Source organism: Thermobia domestica, chromosome 8 (assembly GCF_964235325.1).
Source record: "Thermobia domestica chromosome 8, izTheDome1.hap1.1, whole genome shotgun sequence".
Classification (NCBI taxonomy): domain Eukaryota; kingdom Metazoa; phylum Arthropoda; class Insecta; order Zygentoma; family Lepismatidae; genus Thermobia; species Thermobia domestica.
The window spans coordinates 250,553,661-250,576,173 of record NC_137461.1 but is presented as its reverse complement, the minus strand read 5'-3'; the positions used below and the strand labels follow the sequence as shown (position 1 = coordinate 250,576,173).

Genomic DNA, 22,513 nt, shown 5'->3' with positions numbered 1-22,513 from the left:
GTAGACTAGAACAGCCCTTCCCTGTTTCCTCAAGACATTTCCTTCATTGGAGTGGAAAATGAGGGCTACTTAACAAAGAACATCGAATTATCCAAAGAAAACAGAAATGATGAGTGCCTTACACTGTCATTTAGTGTGCATTATACAGGGCGTTTCGAAACAATACCGACAACGTTTGGGAGGTGATTCCTAACACCAAGATAAGATAAAAAGTATAGACCAATCTGGGTGCACAAATGCTTCCTTTCGCAGTTATAGGCTGCCGAAAACATGAAAAAAAAAAAAAAAAAAAAAGAACTTTAAAGGTCCATAGCATAAAACTATGTTACCTACCGTAGTCGGGGCAGACTTCACTTAGGAACTAGTATGTGCGCTATCCAAATATCCATGTTTCAGAATCTTGCGGTATTTCCACAACAACTTTTATAGAAGTAGTTGGTGAGTACTTCAGATTATACGCCCGTAGCCAAACTCCCTCTATAAAAAGTGCTTCGTGAGTACCTCAGGATTCTGAAACATGGATATTTGAAAAGGGCACATATTAGTTCCTAAGTGAAGTCTTGACCCGACTACGGTAAGTCCCATAGTTTTGGAGTTATGGACCTTTAAAATTCATTTTTTTCATGTTTTCGGCAGCCTATAACTCCGAAAGGAAGCATTTGTGCACCCAGTTGTCTATACTTTTCGTCTTATCTTGGTGCCAGGAATCAGCTCCCAAACGATGTGTGTATTGTTTTGAAACACCTTGTATATATACCAAATATACAAGTACACTTACCAAATGTTTAAAAAGTATTGCACTTTCGACGTGTTGACTTGATCACACAGAGAAGACAGACGGTTTACATAAGCTCAGAAAACAAATGAAGTAGACAATAGACAGGTTTAGTGACTACTACGTCTGTTTCGTAAGCTTATGTGAAAAGTTTGTCCTCTCCATATGATAGTCAACATATTGAAAGCGCATTAATTTTTCAATATTCGATAAGTGTATGTGTATTTCTTTTTTTCTTATATGTATACTCAATTTTGGAACCTTCATTGTATATATATTCATATGTTTGCAGTATTTTCTGGAGTATTTTTGTATAACAAATTACGTGTCATCTAGTTTGTTAGAATTTTACACAACATAAGGAAAATAATTCTAACTTACAAAAATTATTGGAAAATTATTTCAATTTATATGTAAATTATAAGCTTAATCACTTATAAACAAAAACTTATCACCCAGATGTATCACGTTTCTCAACTCCACAGCAATTTCAACTCCGTGTTAACTAATCTCAACTCCGTAGCCTATGGTCTCAACTCCGTGGGTGCTGAAAAGTTTATTATTTTTTATTTACTACACCAATAACGATTCAGCTCTGCTGAACACCTAATTAACATGTACTTAGTAGTAGTAAGTGCATGTGATATTTTTATCGAAATAGGCGACCATCAACGGAACAAAAATTTTCCAAGTGAAAATTTCCCTTTTTCGTGGAATTACCCATATATATATATATTTTCTAAAAGTTTTATTTTATTTATTTATTTTGTTAAGGCTTTGTGGACCATTAAGCCCACTTAAGACTAATGTAAGCTTGCATTTTTCTGCTTAATGAATGACATAGCCGAAAATCAATTTCTACATCAAAGATTTTAGTGACACATTGTTCATGTGTTTATGGATTGAAAATTAACAATTTTTCAAAATCAGTACAAGTTAATCCCACAAACAGAAGTAAAAAAGCGAATCCACTCTAAAAATTGTCCCTGAGCATAGAAAGTATAGCCAATACTGAGCAAAAATGCTTCTGGACTACAAATATAGTCCCAGAAGTTGGATACTAGTTACGGGTTTGCTACAGGTATACCTAAGACATTGTGCAAACGCATTTTATTTATTTCTTGAAGTTTAGTTCTTGAAGTTTAGCGTCCCTTTTCAGTGTCGAAACCATATGAGACATGGACTCACAGTTTAAGGTGGAATCGGAACAACCTACCTTATTGCGTTCAAATTTTAATGTTTTCCCACCGGCAATTAAAAAAAAATGAAAAATGAAATCTTTGAGTTTTACGTCCCACGGTTATGCCGGTTAGGCTAAAGGAGACGGTGATGATGAGTAATGAATGAAATGGTGGAATGAAGAAAGTGGGAGGAAACGGGAGAGCCCCGAGAAAACCCACGCACACGGTGTTTGTCCACCACAAAGTTCACTTGGCGGGGGCTGGGATCGAACCCGAGACCCCAAGCAACAGAGGTGAACGCTCTACCATTGAGCCACCGCGGCCCCCGGCAATTAAATCGGATTTAGTAAAAAAGTTTCAATTTGCAATGAAAGAGAGCACTTCAAAATAATAATCAATCCTCAAATATAAATAAAGAATTTATTACTTCAACACGAAGTACATAGCACTTCGACAATTGTCAGTTTACGCGCAACTCTGTACAAATTTTGCACACACACACCTCTGGAACACACTTATGTATATACAATAAAAAACAGCAGTGTAGTTATGTATAGTACACAGTTCATATACACACAAACCAGAACCAATGGAAAGTCAAATATCAATGATAACAAACACTTCATGCTGGCCTTCGTTGTCGTGAACTTGCATGTTCGAATAGGTGATAGCCTTAACTTCTGATCCTTGGGGGTGCTTACTCAAATCAAATATCTCTCCATAACCTCGCGCTTTGATTCTAAAGTTGGCACGGTCAAACTCCAAGATCTGCACCTTCTGCAAACAAAAATAAGAAAAAGAAAAATTGTAACAAGCAAAACATGGTAATACATCAATGTTCGCATATTAACACATTAATTTATATAAAATATTGTTACCTATGTGGTGCATCAACGGTTATTAGTTTTCTACTATATATTCCTCAAATACAACTGTCTGCTTATTCGTGTAGCCCTCCGGCTTCCTAATTCTTTGCTTTTGTCTGTCTTTCTTCTTCTGTACAGTAAAAAGAGGGAGTTTAGTACTTTAAGTCGAAATTTAGTAGATAGTATGACTGTTTTACTTTTCTGAGAAGTGGTGAACTATATACAAAATTTTCATCTTCCTTGTAAAAACAGTGTTATTCAAATCCATCAATATTGAAGTGGTGGTTTAGTGAAGTGTGCTGAATCGAATGCTGTATAAATTACGATGCTGTGTGTTAAACTGAATGTTGTGGAAATTTCGGTGCAATGATAGTGTGTATAAGATTTTATTGTAGGCTGTATTACAATTTATGACTTAGTCTCATTGCTTATCTAAGCTACATTTATTAAGTAAAATTATGTAGGCACATGAGAGGATGTTTCAAATTAGCAAAAAACTGGTTACTTACCAATAAATCCTCTCGTGGGAAAAATAAATATTCTCTAAACTTATCTGAACAACAAATTAGTTCCTTCTTTAGTGGTAAGGTAACAAGAATTAAAAAAAAAAAAAAAAAAAAATCCACTAAATAAATACAATGTGTTTGAAAATAACACCGACAACGTTTGGGAGGTGATTCCTGACATCAAGATAAGACAAAAAGTATAGACCAACCTGGGTGCACAAATGCTTCCTTTCGGAGTTATAAGCGCCGAAAACATGAAAAATTGAACTTTAAAGATTTATAGCTCCAAAACTATGAGACCTACCATAGTCGGGTCAAGACCACTTACGAACTAATATGTGTACTATCCAAAAATATATGTTTCAGAATCCTAAGGTACTCACGTAGCAATTTTTGCAGAGGGAGTTTGGCTACGGGCGTATAACTTAAAGTACTCACTTACTACTTCTATAAAAATTATTGCGGAAGTACCACAGGATTCTGAAGCATGGATATTTGGATAGGGCATATATTAGTTCCTAAGTGAAGTCTTGATCCGACTACGGTAGGTCCCATAATACCCATCTATACTTTTTGTCTTATCTTGGTGTCAGGAATTACCTCCCAAACGTTGTCAGTGTTATTTTGAAACACCCTGTATAACGTGAGATGGGTACTAAAAACCACAAACAGAGCACAGTGCGAAAGAAAGAAATGAGTTGAAGGCAGCGTGGTGTTTATGTTACGTCACTATTGCCAGATCTAAAATATACATCAAAGGTAGGTAACCAAATATTATCAAAGTTGCCAAAATCCAGATTTAAAGCCGGTTTATAAGCACCCCGGACAAAAAATTAGTCACCCCAGCGCGAGAGCAAGGCTGCGTCGGCAAACAGGTACAGATAGCGTATTGGTCGAATCACATAGCCAAAGTGCATACACTGCCTCCAGGCGATCAGAGGGCATTACTGTGGAGTGACACAGAACCGATCGAAGCGGTGTGTGTGTGGCAAGATAGGGAAGAGCGCGGACGTGACGGAGTGGCAAAAAGGGGTAATCGTGTTTGGCCGTGCCCATGGCCACACAGTGATGGAAGGTGCCCGATTTGTTGGTGTTTCGCGGCGGACTGTTCAACGTGTCTACAAGTAGTGGTGTAACACACGTTGCCATGAAACACGACGCCAGAGCTGTGGTCGGAAAAAGATCCTCACAGATCGGGCCCGAAGACGGATTTCCAGGCTTGTGAATCGAAATTGCTTCCAAACCCGCCAGGAATTACTGCAGTCCATGAATGCAGGCCCAGTCCAACCTGTCAACGAAAGAACATTGCGACGGGAACTGCGGGAGTCGGGTACCTCGCAAAAGGCCACTGCTCACACATGCACAAAAAGTTGATCGTCTGCAGTGGGCCAATAATCATCAAACATGGACAGTAGCAGACTGGCGCCGTGTCATATGGTCTGACGAATCACGATTTTGCCTGTATTGGAATGACGCCCGACGTCGTGTCCACCGACAGCCACATGAAGCATTTCTTCCGCAGTGTATGGAAGGTCAGGTGCAGGCCGGAGGTGGGTCTGTCATGTTCTGGGGGTGTTTTTCGTACCATAGGGGTGGGTCCGCTCATTGAGGTGTCCACGAACATGAACCAGCACGTTTATTTGAACATCCTGGACGAGCAGGTGTTGCCCTTCAGTCACTTTCTTCGCAATGACTTTGCTATAGACACCCCCATTTTTCAAGACAACAACAGCAGGGTTCACAGAGCTGACTCTTATGTGACTGGTTTGAGGAACACTCAGGTACCCTACCACACCTCGAATGGCCCGCAAAATCGCCCAATTGAGCACCTGTGGGACCAGTTGGAACAGCGGGTGAAACGTCGACATCAGCATCCCCGACGTTTGGTGGAATTGCGTGATCTGATCTTCCGTAAGTGGGTTCAACTGGATGTGACGACCTTGCAGACTCTTGTGGACTCAGTTCCCGACCGCATCCAGGCGGTTATCCAGGCCAGGGGCGGCGCTACACGGTATTAACGTAAGTACCAAGGGGGGTGACTAATTTTTGTCCGGGGTGCTTATGTATGAATAAAGAATGATTCTTTAATTTCCCGTTGGGTTTTTGTTTTTGCTGAACCTATCACATTAATCTCCTTTATATTGTAAATGTTGTTTTAAGTGAAGCTGCAATCCCGACATACCCTCTTCTTGTGACTTTTTGATTGTCTAATGTGTTCTGTGCTATGCTCGTGGTTTTTAGTACTCATCTCACGTTATATTTATTTGGTGGTAGGTTTTCCTTCTTACATACCATATTTCTCTCATCCATTTTTATCCTTGTTACCACTGAAGAAGAAACCAGCTTGTTCCTATACGTTTGGAGAATATTTAGTTTCCCACGAGAAAATTTATTGGTAAGGAACATTTTTTTTGTTACATTTATCCAGGTTTAAATGAATTAAGAAGCATTATAATTACATGGGCGCATGAGGGGATATTCAAAATTAACAAAAAATTGGCTAAAGGAACACGCGTGTGAAGGAACATGTTAGACAATCAAAAAAGTCACAAGAAGGCATGTCGAGTTTAGCGCTTCAACTAAAACAACATTCACATAATATAAAACAGGTTAAGGTAATAGGTTCAGCAAAATAAATAAATAAATAAATAAATAAATAAATAAATAATAATAAAAAACCGGGAAATTAAAGAATCGTTCTTTATTCATAAATACAAACCTGCATTGAACCTTGATACTGGCAACATTGATCGAACTTGAGTACCTACCTTTGATGCATACTTTGGATCTGGCAATAGTGGCCTAACATAGACACCGTGTTCATTTTTATTCAGTTCATTCTTTTTTTTCACTCTGCACTGTTCATCTCAGGATCTTTTTTGTACGTTACTTTTATATAGTGGTATGTATTCCTGGTTTTACTCCTTTGATCTCCTTTCCGTTTTAATCCTTTTTACCTTGCCACTGAGGAAGAAACCAGCTGAGAGTTCCGAAACGTCAAAATCTTAAAATTTTTCAAGGGAGGATTCATTGGTAATTTTTTGTTAATTGTGAATTAAGAAGCAGTTTAATATGTAATCCGGAGAACTACATGAATAAACAAACAGTGAGATTTGCAAAATATATAGTACGAAAATAATAACCAATGAAGCACCGCACGAGTGAAAAACATGGTAAGTTGATCACATCTGTAAACTGACCATCTACTTAATTTTATCAAAAAAAATCTCTAAATTGTCTGTCTTTACTGCCACAAAAAACGGTTATTTGATGCATTGGTTTATTAATATCATCTTTGGAAAGAACAGATACAGATAATAAAGAAACGTCAATTTGTACTATTGAGCCTGATGGCAGAACTTCCTTTCTTTGTCTTTCTGCGATGAACTTTTGTAAGTCAAAAAATTTCTGCAAGGTCTGCAAAAATTTTCTGCAGAAGAAACACTTGTGATTGTTAAAAATACACTTTACGCGAATTAAAAAACAGTTCAAATTATATTTATGCGAGTGGTCCGTACATTTAAGACACCTACATATAGCAGGCATGTTTTTATACTTTTCTGTTGGCTATTTTTTTCCTTCCTCTGGCAATTTCTCTGAACAGGCGCGGCAAATTTTCTGCGATCACATCGCAGATCGCGGCATGTTCTGTTGTGGGGCTATTGAGAGACACGAGTACATATTACGAGTGTGATTCAATAATATACATAAAAATAAATATAAACTTCATTGTTTGGAACAAAAAGAACTTAGAAGTTCGTTTCTTTTGGAACGTCTTATAAACTGATACAACAGCTGGACACGTTATTATAATGTGTTCCTTCTTCTTTCTATCGAATCTTCTGGGTTCTGATTTTGTCATTTCCCTAACGAACGTGGTTAGAAAGAGCACATCGTTGCTGTCTTTATACAAAATGAAACATTCACTCCTTCTATATTCGATACACATTTTTCAGAGAAATCACGTGATTCATCTTTCACGTCATTTTTGCTTTTCAATTAACGATCCAGTATTCTATTTCTATGAATTGTCCCTTCGCATTGAATGCCTTCAGTACACAGAAACACACATAATGCAATTGTTGTGTAAAATCCATCAAAATGGATGTTTGATTTTGATTTATCCTTATCTTGACAGACGAATAATTACATACATTACCTCTAGCCTTAACATCAATTTGCCCATCAAGTTGAAATGTAGGGTCATTCTCTTGTCCACAGTAAATCTCAATTTTGTGATCTCGCATGTCACTACAACACATATGAAGTTTATATCCTCACTTTTACGATTTATCTTTCATATACATTTTAATATAGTGTGTTACCTTAGCGGCAAGCACTTACTTATCAATCGACAGTCTCTCACTCATGAGCACAGAGAGCAGTTTTTCGTCTATATACTCCAATATAAGCCTTATTTTACATAACTTGGGCTCTTGGTATCACGATTATTTTTTTTCGCACACTGTTATTGTAGGTTACCCACTTTCCATCACTGGTGATCAATCGCTTTAGAAATGGGTTCGAGTTCGTTACGTTTCACTAGAGATTCGCAGACAGAAAGTCGATCGAGTCTGATCATATCGCACACGAAGATCTAGTTTCCTTTTGTAGCCAGCCTCTCCAAATGGTTTGACACTGTTTAGTGATGGATGTTTTAGGTCATTGGCGATACCATTAGACTATCCTTCACTTTAGCTGTGATTGGTCGCCCACTGCGAGGAGCATCTTGGCTATCGAAATTTCCGTAACGAAAGCGATGAAACCATCTTTTGGCTGTTGCTTTTGATAATATATCTTGCCCATAATCAGCACAAATTTCTTCACGGCTTGCGTTGCATTTGCGCTTTTATCGAAATAAAATTGTAAAATGTTGCGGACAGTTCACTAATCTTCACGGTGTAATATTTTAAGACTGTGAAATCTTAAGACACTTCTTGTTCTTCTACTAGCTTCAACTGTCAGCTGTCAAAGGACGTTAGGCGTGACTCGCTGGTTTACATTCTTAACATTCTTTATTTATGTTTCTTGTTAGCCTTCCCTGCTGGTCCACAAGATAGTGCGTGATCCCGGGTTCGATTTCCGATAGGAAAGCATAAAAATTTAATTTCACATTCATTCACTTTCATTAATCATCCATTTCCTGCAGCCTAAAAGGCATAATCGTAGAACGTTAAACTAAAAAACATTATTCATGTTTTTTTATTCACCATTGGTTTTCCTGCACTTTTATAGACCAAGTCATCATATTAGTTTCATCTTCTTCCTTCCAAATTCTGTTTAACATGGCGCCCACTTAACATAGCTACTTCTGTACACTTTTGGAAAATAAGTCTTTTCAGAATTATACGCTGTAGAAATTTATAAAAATAAATTTTAGAAGCAGAATATCGACATTCACAAACTCTGCAGCACCTCCAAAACATATTTTCATATATGTGAGTAACTAATTTCTGGATTAATCTTCTAAAATGAGTTATATACCGTTCGAATAGCATATATGGAGACAATTCGTAATAAATTAGATATTACAGGTATATTTGTAAGTGTGTAATCACTTATTTAGTGATCTGTTTAGCCTCGTTGTTATTATTCGTATTCTATACACTTTATTTGTTAAAGTGTGTAGTGAAATAGTTCATACAAAAAGACAAATACCATCAAACAACCATGCCGACAAGAGTCTTGAACTGGAACACGAAATGCAAATAGAATTTCATATAGATAACGTAATTTGTACCGTTCTCATAATTTTCTTAAAACATATGCTTTGCTATGTTTCTTTGAACGAGAAAATCATAGAAGCCACGTTCTAAGTTTCACTCTGAAAACAGAGTAGTGGATGAATCCTGTAGTATTTCCAGTTAGAAGCAATTCTGATATGTATAATTCAAATCTTGTAATAATTCCTTTCATAATTTTTGGAATTACCTGAATTAAGTCCTATACCTTTCAAATTAAGGCGCTACAAACAGATATTTCGTATCGACTCACTAAAGTTAAAGAACAATCACAAAATCCAAACAAGAAAACAAAAATATGATGTAACCACTTTCGCCGACACTTTATCAGACTGGAAGCGAAAATAGGAAGAAAAGAGGTAATTATATAGTAGTACGCCTATTTCCTTCCTGAATCATGATTGTATTGCCAGATTCAAATGAAGAAAATTTGGTACAGAAAATAAAAATACGGAGACGAGAGTGAGTAGTTTCTAAAGAGTGCAAGGGGAAAAAAATTGCTGAACGTTACTTGCCAAAAAGATTCAATGTCAAACTGTTTGTGTTGTACTTTTCGTTTGTCGTTGCCCACAAGGTGTCATTGGTAATTAGATGAGTATATATTACGATGCTAGTGCACTGAACATTTTGTGTGTCGGGCACTATAGCATCACGTAATAGACAAGAAGTGATTATGCAAATTAAACTTCTTCTTTGTATTAAGCTAATTCTAAAAGTATACTGTCATCAATACAGATAATGGTGGCCGTTTAGACAGGCCCCCAACCCATCCTCTCTCTTCCGGATTTCACCAAAATACTCTCAAACATTTGCTTAAGTTTGTGTACAAAGCAATTTTAAGGTATTCAAAAATTAATTTGAGGGGAAGGGAGTGTCTAACCGGCAGCCACCCATCCCTGTCAGGTCTCAATTGTTAGCGCATTGCTTGTGCACGCAAAATTTTAGGCGCCAGAATACCCACCGCCGCCGTTTGGCTACAAAATGGTCTCAATCGTTAGTGCATCCTTTGTGCACGTAAAATTTCTTTTATGTACAAAAGGAAGTGTGACATTGGTATATCTCTTTCAGGCGCCAGCCTCCAACCCCAATAATTGGCGCCGAAATGATTTTAGTTAGGTTTTGGGTCTAGTCTACAAAAGACTAGGGTAACTGGAACCAAACTTTAAGGATACATGGGTCTTCGGCCTAATAGCATGATGCAACACTGGAAATAAGAAATAAATTTAAGTTTCATGTGATTATACCTTCGCAGTTATTACAGTTATGTTAAATAGCTTATATCATTGAGTTTCTCCTAAAATTCTAGCCGTGTTTGAATATCACATGATCCCCATTTCATTTCTTTTTTGAGTGAGATCCAACATGGCGGACAGCAAGATGGCGACCGTTCACCTGACACGCACCATAAAGGTTCCCCCTCGGCATAATGTGTTCCTACAATTACCAATTCTGGCTATCTACACTTGCTTTATTTTATAAGGAGTGGCAAGGGACTTTTGACTTGACCTATATGTATTTGTTGGGAGCGTTTGCACATATATATATAGTTTACAATGCACGGTTAATCTGCTACCTAACTCCTAGTTATACCTACTCAACAATTCAAGCGACTTTTAATGGTAAAAAAGTATGAATTCTTGGTTACAAAGTAGGAGTAAGTAAGATCACTAATATACATTCTTTCTACATACTCTTACATATCTGGACTCCTTTTAGCAAACACCAGGTGGTACTATAATTTGGACAATGTTTACAAGAAATATCTGTGTCTGTTAGAAGTATGTGTGTCACTGTTCGGCGTATATTTATAATAAATACACAGTTTGTTCCACTATCAATTATTATTGATGACATACTTTTTGGCGCCATAAACATGGTTTTTCTTTTCTCGAAATCTACGCATGACGATTTAATCCCAAGTATGTAATTTTATTTAGATCGAGGTAATCTATCGACTTACATACTTCATCTTTATACAATATTACAGTTAGACAAAGATTAAAGTTTTATACAGCTAATAATAATAATTTTCAGATATATTAACCACACTATGTACTGTCGCATTGCTGTAGTAAATTTAAATCTACACAAGATATGCTTTAGTAAATATTCCAACTTACCCGTGCAATGAAGAAGGGTTCCGCCGAAAAAACGAACAAGAATTCATCTAAAAAGTGGAAAAGTAACGAAAGCATATCATGTCCCTCTGCTTCAATGTCCTGAGTTTCTTCAATGGTCACTGTTTCAATTTCAGTCATATACGCGAACATCGCCATTGCACATTGTTCGAAGGCCTCCTCCAGTGTATCACCCCATGCATGTAGCCTAAGAAATACAAGAAAAAGAAAAGATGTACTATTACAAGACTCTGCTTCACACGAATATTATTACATCTGCATTAGAAATGACTGAAAACATCACTGAAAATTTTCAATTTCTTGGCTCATGTCATTTTACGCTTAATTTTCATATTTTCTCTTTGTCTTTCTGAGTTTTGTTTTGAAATACTTTTTAAATCCAGTTCCTAATTAATAGATAGATACAAGGCTGAGGACAGAACAAACTAATTTTTTCTGTCAGTAGGAGTATAGTCTGTAAGCTTTCCTCGTGTACAGTTGATGTTCAGTGCTGCCGCACCCTAGGTGGCACAAGATGTCACCGAAGTCAGTGTTGAGCTTATTTATGATCAGTCCCAGGACAGTCAACAAACCTGATAGTTTTCTGTGTTGTCATGTTTTAGGGACATGCAGCTTGTGTGTATGTACACTCATGTCCAAAATTGTTGTCGCATGTCTATAAATATGATGTAAGGATATAATTTGATAACGAATTCGCCCTTTATTTCTTATAATGTTAGTTTGTGTATAATCGGCAAAGACATGTATGTGGCAAATTTCATGTCAACAGAGCAGTAAATAAGAACAATAAAACGAAAATAAAACTTTCTTGCCCATTTTACAACATTTTGTTTTACTCATTCTAATTTTTGTATTTGTAATTCTTTTCCTATGAAATTTACCATAAATATACATTTCCCGATGATACACATAGTATCAGTATTAAAAGTACCCTGCAAAACCATTATCGATTTATATTCTTACAAGACAGTTATAGATATGCGACAATCAGTTTGGACAGAGGGTACATGTCACGGACTTCCATTTATGATTTTTTTTAAAAAGGGAGTTTGGTTTACAGAAACTCCTTTATACATTTACTCTGTCCGTTAGTCCGTTCGTCTAGGAGACAAACAATAACAAGTACTACTTGATGGTTTAGCATCAAGTTTGACCAGAATGTAGAGGATCAAAAGTTAGGAAAAAAGTTCGTTGATTATGGTGATAGAAATCAATCATTTCCAGTTTTACGTAGATTACAATGGAGTAAAAACGGTAATAGATAGCGAAAAGTGGTTTCCTGCAATCGGCTGGAAGTCCAGAGAAAATATTCAACCACCAATTTAATCTCTCTACAAAAGCGAAAGTGGCAGGAATCAACCTGTTTTGACTTTAATGTTGGTCTATATATAATAAAAACGGTAATAGATAGCGAGGAGAGTTTTTTTCTTTTTTGCCATCAATTAAGCGTACCAGAACATATTCCATTTCCATTCTAATCTCTCTGCTAAAACCGGAACTCAGAGAAATTTACCACCCTCTCTGGTTTCAATATTAACTGAGGAAATATCACGCCATACAAAGCAAATTCCTTCACGTGGTGTACATGTGACACTGTTCCTTGTTTTGTTATTAACTCTGGGAACTGAAACTAAAGAAAAGGAAAGGAAAACATGTTCTTACTTTATTTTTGAGTTTAACGTCCCAAGCTTAAAAGACGATGATGATGATAATGAATGAAAAGATGAAATAATACAGTAAGAAATGGGAGAACTCCGAGAAAACGGGTGTTTGTCCAGTACAAATCCCTCTTGGCGCCAGCTGGGATTGTTCCAAGTACTCTAAGTACCAGACATGAGCAATTTACCACCTAACCAGCGCGGCCTCTTCATAAGTTGACAACCTTGAAAATTTAACAAAATAAATAAGCACCAATGCTCCCATCTGCGTTAGGTCGAAATGAGTGTTGAAAAGTACGTGATTTTTAGTTCATTTTAAAAGGAATTTCAGTTGCTTCAAAAAGTTTCGGACATAAGGCAACATCGACGGATAAGTAGTGCCAATAGGAGGGTGTACATTAGGAAAACACATATATATTGTACGTTTCCCTATATATTGTACAAGTCTCGGTATTCACAATGTTTAACTTTATAAAAGAAAATTCGTTAATCAATCACCTTCATATCAGAGGAAAATTAAAAAAAAAAACAGAAATCGAAGAGAGATAACGATACGAAAAGCAGGAGAAAAAAAAAGAATGATAAATCTATACAAATATAAAATTCCAACGGGTGATATATGTTTGTTTACTCAAAATCCCTCAATCAATTTCAATTAAATCACTTCTTTTATAATCTCAACACGTTATATCGTCACGTTTTGATTCCAGGAATCTGACCAATTGTCTAAAAGGTAAAGCAATGTCCTGAAAAAGAGAGAGACCTTTTTATTACGGTATTCTATTGAATTAACTAGAATTAATAACAAGAGAGGTTGTATCATGTAATGTACACAGTTTTTAATTACTGTCTTATATATAACTGGGGAGACGGCATTCTATTATTACTGGCCCATTTCATCTGCAAGCAGACGACTGGAAATTTTCAGGAAAAAAATACACCTACTCGACATTTTTTTTTTTTTACAAAAGTTATTGTAGTTTTTATTTAAATCTTCAGAAGAGGGAGGGGGAGTGAGTCCTCATATTTGATAGATTTCAATTGCAACAATGGGGATTATGTGAAAACCTCAATAAACACATGAATTATATTGTGTTAAAGGATTTAGGAATTAGATCTGGGTTTTCGGCATTTATAACATGTTAGCCCGTCACGTATGAGGGACGACGTCCCTCGGCGATCACACTATCCAAAGAAAGGGAAAGAATAAAGGACTGGGAAAAGAAGGTAACGGCTTGGGACCTATATATTAGGTACCATTCCAGCATTCGCCTGGTGTGAATGAAGAAAAACCAGAAAAATCTCACTCAGAATGGCTGGGCTGAAAATGCTTTCACACTTTTTTTTTACCGAGTGCTCCCACCGGAAATCGAACCCGGGGCCACTCGCACACACACACACACACACACACACACACACACACACATACACATACATATAGAGGGTGTTCGAGAAGTCTTTCCCTGATTACAGAAATTGATAACTCAGGCTAGAAATAAGATAGAAATATGAAACTGGTGTTGAATTGTTTACAAACTATAAAAGTTTTTGTCTGTGTTAAGTTTGTTCTGCTTTACCAAGTCTCATTTTTTTTTTTTTTTTTTTTTTTTTTTTTTTTTTTTTAGGTTTGTAGTACGTAAGTAAGAAGCCCAAGAAGCCATGCCAACCAACCAGGAGAAGGCACAGTGTGTCCTGTGGTACCATGAGACACGATCACCAACCACGGTGCAGAGACAGTTGCAGACAACATTTGGGAGGACTTCACCTGATGTCAAGAGGTTCAGAACCCCCCAGGGAGGTCAGGGAGTTCACCACAGGCAGTCCAAAGGTGAATGTTTGGTGCGCGTTATTGCACGATCGAATTATCGGGCCATTCTTCTTCGCTGAGGATACCATCACATCTGCAGTGTACCTGGATATGTTGCAGCTGTATGCTGTTCCTCAGCTGCTTCAGTATCGCCCCGATGTCGTTTTTCAGCAAGACGGTGCACCACCTCATTGGGGTTTGGACGTCCGTGCCTATCTCGATAGGACATTTCCTGGGCGATGGATTGGTCGTGATGGACCAACAGCTTGGCCTCCACGCTCTCCTGACATAACCCCATTAGACTTCTTTTTATGGGGTTATGTCAAGGATGAGGTCTACCGAACACGTGTACCAGATCTTGAAACCCTGCAGTAACGCATAACCACAGTCGTTGCATCGATCCCTCCAGTGATGTTGGCTAATGTGTGGATGGAAATTGAATATCGCCTAGATGTGCTACGTGCTACCAAGGGTGCTCATGTGGAAGTGTACTGATGTGACCAAAACTTTTATAGTTTGTAAACAATTCATCACCAGTTTCATATTTCTATCTTATTTCTAGCCTGAGTTATCAATTTCTGTAATCAGGGAAGGACTTCTCGGACACCCTGTATATATATATATATATTGTGGAGGAGAGGTCCACTCACTGGTTCTTGATTGATTTTAAATTCAACTACTGCAAAGGACTGGTTGCGAAGCCTCAAAAAGTATACAACATATTCCATAAAACGCTAATATTTTTGCGAAAGGTATTAATCATACCTTAAATCATCATAAAGGCTTGAATCATATATCTTAATTGGAGGGGGGAGTAATTAATACTAACTTAAGGACTAAATTCACAGCTTTCTCTTGACTTATTTTAATCTCAAGCTCTGTGGATTGTGGAAATCAGTCAAAAGAAAATATACGTAATATTGTATCAAAAGCCAATGAGTTTGGAACTCTAAAATAAAGTGGAGAATATTGTATCAAAAGCCAATGAGTTTGGAACTCTAAAATAAAGTGGAGAAGGGGTGGAGGTATTACTACCACTTGATTCTTTACTGGTGAATGATTGGAAAGCCTTAAAAATATACGACATATTACACCCGTTGTAAAGGAAATTATTGTTGAACACATTTTAGTAAATTGGAGAGTGGGAGGAGTAAGTAATCATTGTTGACTGATTTTTATCCCAAGCACTGGAGATTGCGGAAAGGAGTCAAAGAAAATGTGCATTATATTTCATGTATACGTACAAACTGGCAACATGGAGTGTATTTTACCCCCTTTTACCTCTTATACTTGATGATTTACAACCACAAACAATAGAATTATTTCTGCATATTAAAAGAAGGTACATACCAAGTTTCGTTAAAATCGGATCGTTAAGTTTCACGAGAGTTATTGTGGAACAGACAAATGGAAATCAAGTCAAATGTAGAAGCTTTACTAAAGCTCGCTTCATGTTAAGATGTATTTCATTTAAATTAAGTATGTATTTTATATATGTGTGCACGTTACCAAAGAGTTGGACAACAGAGTGACATGTTATAGGTAAGAACAACACTGACTGGTACACAATTATTACAGATGAAATTCGGGTCGTTTGGTTGTCCCACGTTATTTTCCTCAACTTAATTCTTGCAAGTGATCGTGGTTTGCCAGTTCTTTTTCTTATGTTGATCACTCTGTAGCGACTGGGTTTACTAAGGCTTTACTAGTAAATGTTAGCAAAATAAAGAAATTACGTTTTTTCAGGCCTACATAAATCTGCAGTCGACTTGACGTACTTTTAACTTACATTTTTTCTCCTACATTCCTCCTTGATTTTATACTTCCTCTTCCTATTTGGATTTTTGGACCAGAGGTTTTTCCATTGAATTAAATACTGAGTTATTGACTTTTACCATAAACCATTTAGACATAATTGTCACATGCAGTGGCGTATTTACGATTTTGTTTCGGGGAGGGCTTTGCTACTTTCGGGGGGGGGCTTAAGTCCGGAAGCCCCCCTAAATACGCCACTGGTCACATGCAACATTATGTATTCACATTTTCAGGTTACGGAATCAGGTTGGTTTGTGGAAAGATGAAAATACATTCATGTAAATAATTTCATTACATAAAGTTGCAATATCAGTATTTGCGATTTCGTCTACACACACGTGATGTGATGTTGGGTTTAGCATCCCTTTCAGCAGCAAGACTACGTGAGACGTGGACCTGTAGCTTAACGCGAGATTAGAGCCACATGTGCTTCTGCCCCTGGAAATCGAACCCGGGTCTCTCATGTAAAAGGTGCATCGTCTACACACGTGTTACATAAAATGTTTACATTTTACAAATTGAGACAGACAATAATATATATTTTTCTGTTATATAAAAATCAATAAATTAAAAAAATAAATTAACAAAATATAAATATGACAACGTCCTTTTGTTTTAAGTCTGTTTACAGCCAAACTTTTTCCTAGGTTTTTCGGCTAAAGGAATACGATAAGCTTGTTTTTTGACTTTAGAAAATGGTAACTCAAGAGCAGGGTTAGAAAGAGAATTCGAAACCCCAAAGGATTCGAACTCGAGTAAATTAATTGACACAGCCGGACGCCAGATGTAGCATATGCTTAAAAGCTTTTCTATTTCTCTTATATGTTATCGAGAGAGCAGGAACTTCCGTTGTATCAATGTAAATAATATAATCAATGCATACTGCTAGTTTCGTCAATATTTGCCTTCGACAGTGATATTTAAAGTCAAACATACAACTGAAAAAACAAATATATCGAAACATGACTACACAAACTGTGGTTTCGTCAGAAAATTTCTTCTGACTTTCCTACCGGAAATCAGGCCCGTGTAGAATCGTGTCTCTGGTTCGATCCCAAACCAAATGATTTTGTAGTAGACAATATCGTTTCCGTATGTTTACTCGGGTTCTCTCTTTCCTCCTACATTATCATTCCACCAAAGCCTAAAACACATAATATTGGGACATAAAACTAGAAATTTCATCTTATTTCACTTTTCCATGTAGCAAAGAAACACGCGCTACCTACTAGACCAAAGCGAAGGATGACCATCTGGGGACTTTGCTGGACATACCACTTGCGACAGTGTACGTGAATATTTTTCACGCCATGTACGAATGCTTTGAGATCTGTGATAACGGTAGATGTCATCTTGAAACATGGAAATGTCTACTGCATACTCTTTATTATGATGTTAAAGAAATGATAACATTCAGACACTGCATATGTTCTGCTGGTTCATCAGATTAGGATTAGGAATTAGATTTCTGGGCTTTCGACATCTATGGCCATGTTAGCCCGTCTTGTATGAAGGATGACGTCCCTCGGCGATCATACTATCCGAGGAAAGGGAAGGAAGACAGGATTGGGGAAGGAAAGAAGCGACCTGGGACCTGTATGTTAGATACCATTTCGGCATTTGCCTTGTGTGAATGAGGAAAACCCACGAAAATTTCGCTGCCCTGGAAAAGCTTTTTACACTTTTTCTACCAAGTGTCCCACCAGGAATCGAAGCCGGGACCGCTCGCACCGAAGGCTAGCACATTAGTGACTACCCTACGCGGGCCCACGCTAGTTCATCAGGGTTCACAATGAAATTCTGGTATTGATTTCTCTGAATTGCCGTGCCTAAGTTAGTTAGTTTTTCCTGCCTGCAACAGTGCAAACATTATCACTTATGGTTACATTTAAGATTTTCTCTTCTTTTTATCGGTCTCCATCATTCCCATAGCAGTCCAACGCTCTCCTTTTTATTTTTGGAATACAGTATAAGTTTACTGTAAATACTTATTATGAGTCAAACATCTCGGAAAATATAATAAAACTGTACATCAAAAAATAATTATAAAGTAACAATATCTTTAATATATTGTAATTCTGAATACACTCATATACATAAACTAGTAAACGAATGTTGTAATTTGGCCTCTCTCTTTGATTATCTGCAACCAACAAACCTAACTTATTTTCTTCTTCTTTCAGAGCTTGAAGTTTCTCTTATCATCTTTTTGAATTTGCCTCGATTCTTTGAAGTTTTCTTCAACCCTTCTGCGCACAGCCGCACCCGGACAATGATGTTTATGGGTCTTGATGAATATCGAGTTGATCTGGAGTTTGGACTGCCCTTTTAGGAATGAACCCTTAGCTGGAGACTTGGATGACTAAGCTTCCGCTCCCACGAAATGTAAACTTGTGTATGCGCATCTCTAGCCAAACATTATTTTGCTTTCTTTATTTTTTACAGACTGAAAATCTTTGCAATACATCGTACCTGTGCCTTCAAAGCAGCGACTGTCTATGTTGAAAGAGATCTGAATACGATACGATTCTATCTTCAAAATTATAAGGAATTTAATTTCCATGAATGGTACATGCAAAGGAGTGAATAAATTATAAAAAACTTAATTTTATTGCGTAAAATAATAGTCTATCTTTGTAAATTTGTTTACATGATATATAATGAAGAACACGAGTAACTATCCAATTATTGAAGTGAGAAAAAAGAAAGTAACATTTTCAAAAACCCAGAAAGTTTAGAGAAACGGTTTCAGAACATTTCTGAGAAAGCACGCTGATTTTGATACGAAATAATTTCTTGTTGACTTCTTAAACACTAATTAAATTGGTACATTACTACAATATATTAGCATTATCTTTTCATTAGCTACTACTTTTTATTTTTTCTGGAGGGCGGGGAGGGGCGATTTTTCGAGTAGCTTGGAGGCCTCCTCGCGGATTAATCCGGCAATGGCTATTGGTAACGTCTTCCTCTTGTTATTTCTATTGAGTTAAATTGCTTTGTCACTGATATCTCACAAATTCAAATAAATGATGAAAGATATAAACAATATAAAGCTTACCTTTACCACTTCAGACGTTGGTAGAAAAAGCAGTTTTCGTTGCTTTGGATCACTTTCGGCTGAGACAAGTGCATTACTCTCTGCTTCTTTGTGTTTCTGATATCCGGATTTTTTTCTTTCTTTCGCTTTTGTGTTAATCGTGTACCTTTTCTCGACTCTTATCATTTTCAGATTCTAAAGAAAATCAAATTCGTCAAATGAGACAGTTCTACGCTTAGAATATTGCATATAGAATATAATCTTTACTACAGTTTTGGCGTCACACATATGCAGCTATTTGCATACTGTACGTTCTAACCACCTGCAATGGTTCACAAACCTAGCGGAATTGTACTGAAACTAAACTAGAATACTCCGAATAGTGTTTACTTAGCTATAATGGAGTTTATTTTTTAACGCTTTTCAATTCTACCTTAAACAAGAATAAGTTCGGACACAATGAGCGCGGTTCTTTTTATCTTCTCCAGGATTTAGATGGTAGTGAAATTAATCGGTATTGCAACTTATTTCTTTTTTTAAAGTATGGTTTTATGATTGTAAAATGTATTTTCTAAGGATTGGAAAGAGTGAGAGCTAAAAATTTCTTCTGAGAGAGGTGCAGACTTTGACAAAGGGGATTCTTTCAGAAAAATCCCGTTTAAGGGATTTTTTCTCCTCAGGTACATGATACCGTTATGGGAGTGGTACTGTTTGAAAGGCTGATTTATTCCAAAGAGAACGAGGTACGTACGATTCATGGTTTTAGGATAAATAGTTATAATACTGCAGATACTTTAGTAAATAAATTGACTAAAAATGTGTAATGGGGAAAAAATTGGAAATTTCTTGACACATCTCTATTTATCCTAGAATCATAATTATGATAGTACCTCGTTTTATTCGACATGGCGCTAGGTGTCAAGCGATATGACTCGGATGTCCCTATCATGTGCCTGAGGAGAGAAATTTCCGAAAAAGGAACTTTCCTGAAATAATCCATTTCCCCCACTTTGGGCGGGATGTTCCCGCCTCAGGTACATAATTGGGACACGCGAGTGGTACAATTGGAAATACTGCTTCATTCCAAACAAAATGAGGGTCGAACCATGATCCTAGGATAAATAGGGATGTGTCGCATTTTTTAAATAAAACTCTAAAGTTCCTTTAGTCAAAGTTTGTGACGTCACTGCCCCAGGCATCGCACGCGTGACTGCGAAATGCCCATGAAACATGTTCTTTGATGCTTTCACGCTTGAATGAATGCAAAATAACCCGGTGTGAAAAGCTTTACTAGAGATTTATAAAGCCAATTCCAAAGTTCTACCCCATGGTGTATATATATATTCGACCGATGTCAATCGTAATAATTTCAAGCCCTAGTTTGCTATATTGGCTCGATACGAGCGTGTAGAAGGGTAACGTTTTTACTGAAATTCACTGCTCTATTACTCTAAATATAGTTGAAATGAAATGAAATCTTTGAGTTTTACGTCCCACGGTTATGCCGGTTAGGCTAAAGGAGACGGTGATGATGAGAGATGAGTGAAATGGTGGAATGAAGAAAGTGGGAGGAAACGGGAGAACCCCGAGAAAACCCACGAGCACGATGTTTGTCCACCACAAAGTTCACTTGGCGGGGGCTGGGATCGAACCCGGGACCCCAAGCGCCAGAGGTGAACGCTCTACCACTGAGCCACCGCGCCCCCACTAAATGTAGTTGAGTCTCAGTTATAATCTTTTTGTGAGATATTCCTATTTGTATAAAGAACATTCTGCAAACTTTTCAGTTGCTTTCATTCAGTCCCTTTTTAGATATTGATCTGAGAAAATTGACGTTAACAGGCTTTCGGTCATTTTGGAACAGCTGTAGAAAAAAGAAAAAAAAAAAAAAAAGGAATGCAATCTCAGAACTAAAACTTACACTGCAGGTAGTTATATAAGTATTGAACACATAGAACACAGAAATAACATATCACTAGTGAGTCTCCTTTCCTTCATAAAACTAATAGTCTTCAAAATTAACAATTGATACATTTTTTCCGAGTTTTTACAGTAGAGTTTGACTGACTGTTTCGCATGACAGAAAAATTAAAATAATGTATACTTGAAGTTCAGTTTGTGCTGAATACACTGGTTTCTGAATTATTGATATTTTTAAAAATAGCTTCAACTTTTCGGAAACCACGTTTTTTACAATTAAAATTTGCCCAATCCCCATTTTACAAATGGCTGCAAGAAAAAAACTATGGCATATAATTTTTTATCAAACAGTGTTTTGTGACTCATCTATCTATAGGGAACTCATGCTAAAAGAAAAATCAGGAAAATTAAAAAAAAAGTCATTGCCTGGGTGATTTAAAATGGATTGACCCTGATCTATCTATCATAATCTGGGTTCTTGCTCCCCCCCCCAGTTTTTACCTTCTAGATCCGATACTGGGGCCCTTTCGTATTAAAGACCCATATGATCTGTGTAATCCATACATTTCCCTAGGATGAATTATTCCACGTAACACACGCATAAGTATAATTCAAATTATATTGTTTTTAATGTTACTATTAGTAGCATAACTAAGATCGCGTCCCCCAACCCGTCGCAATATTCGCAAATGGGCCCCCGTCAATATTTGTGCACTATTGTTAGGTATACCGAATTAGAAACCCCATCTTGCTATCCCCCTTCCCCTTTATTGACTCAAACTTTAAAAAATTATGATTGCATCAGCAATGGAAACCTCCTCCTACCCGAGCTTTGAGAACAAGTGAAAAAATAAATTAAAAATCACAAGTTAAAAAATAAAGATTTGTAAGAAAGGAGTGGTGCGTTCCCATTGGGATTTACTATTTCCCGTGTACTTTATATATATATATACGATAAAAAAAAACTATCTCAATCTAATGCTTTGTTAAATCCTAACTTTGTAATGTCTTTGTTATTCTTGGATAAAGCATGGAGAATATTCCATGAAAATCCTCCTACAGTAAG

General features: G+C 36.9%; 1 protein-coding gene across 2 annotated transcripts in view; it reads right to left on the bottom strand.

The window, feature by feature from the left end:
* Positions 1–2,357: 2,357 nt before the first annotated feature.
* The window catches only part of Archease (protein archease), a 58,463-nt gene continuing 38,307 nt past the window's right edge, over positions 2,358–22,513 (bottom strand). For both annotated transcript variants that reach the window (XM_081769602.1, XM_081769601.1), the window contains 2 exons: positions 11,190–11,394; positions 2,358–2,733 (listed from right to left, as the gene is read on the bottom strand). In XM_081769602.1, the coding sequence (XP_081625728.1) occupies positions 2,554–2,733; positions 11,190–11,394 (385 nt within the window). In that variant the 3' untranslated portion in view covers positions 2,358–2,553. The remainder of the gene's footprint in view (positions 2,734–11,189; positions 11,395–22,513) is intronic.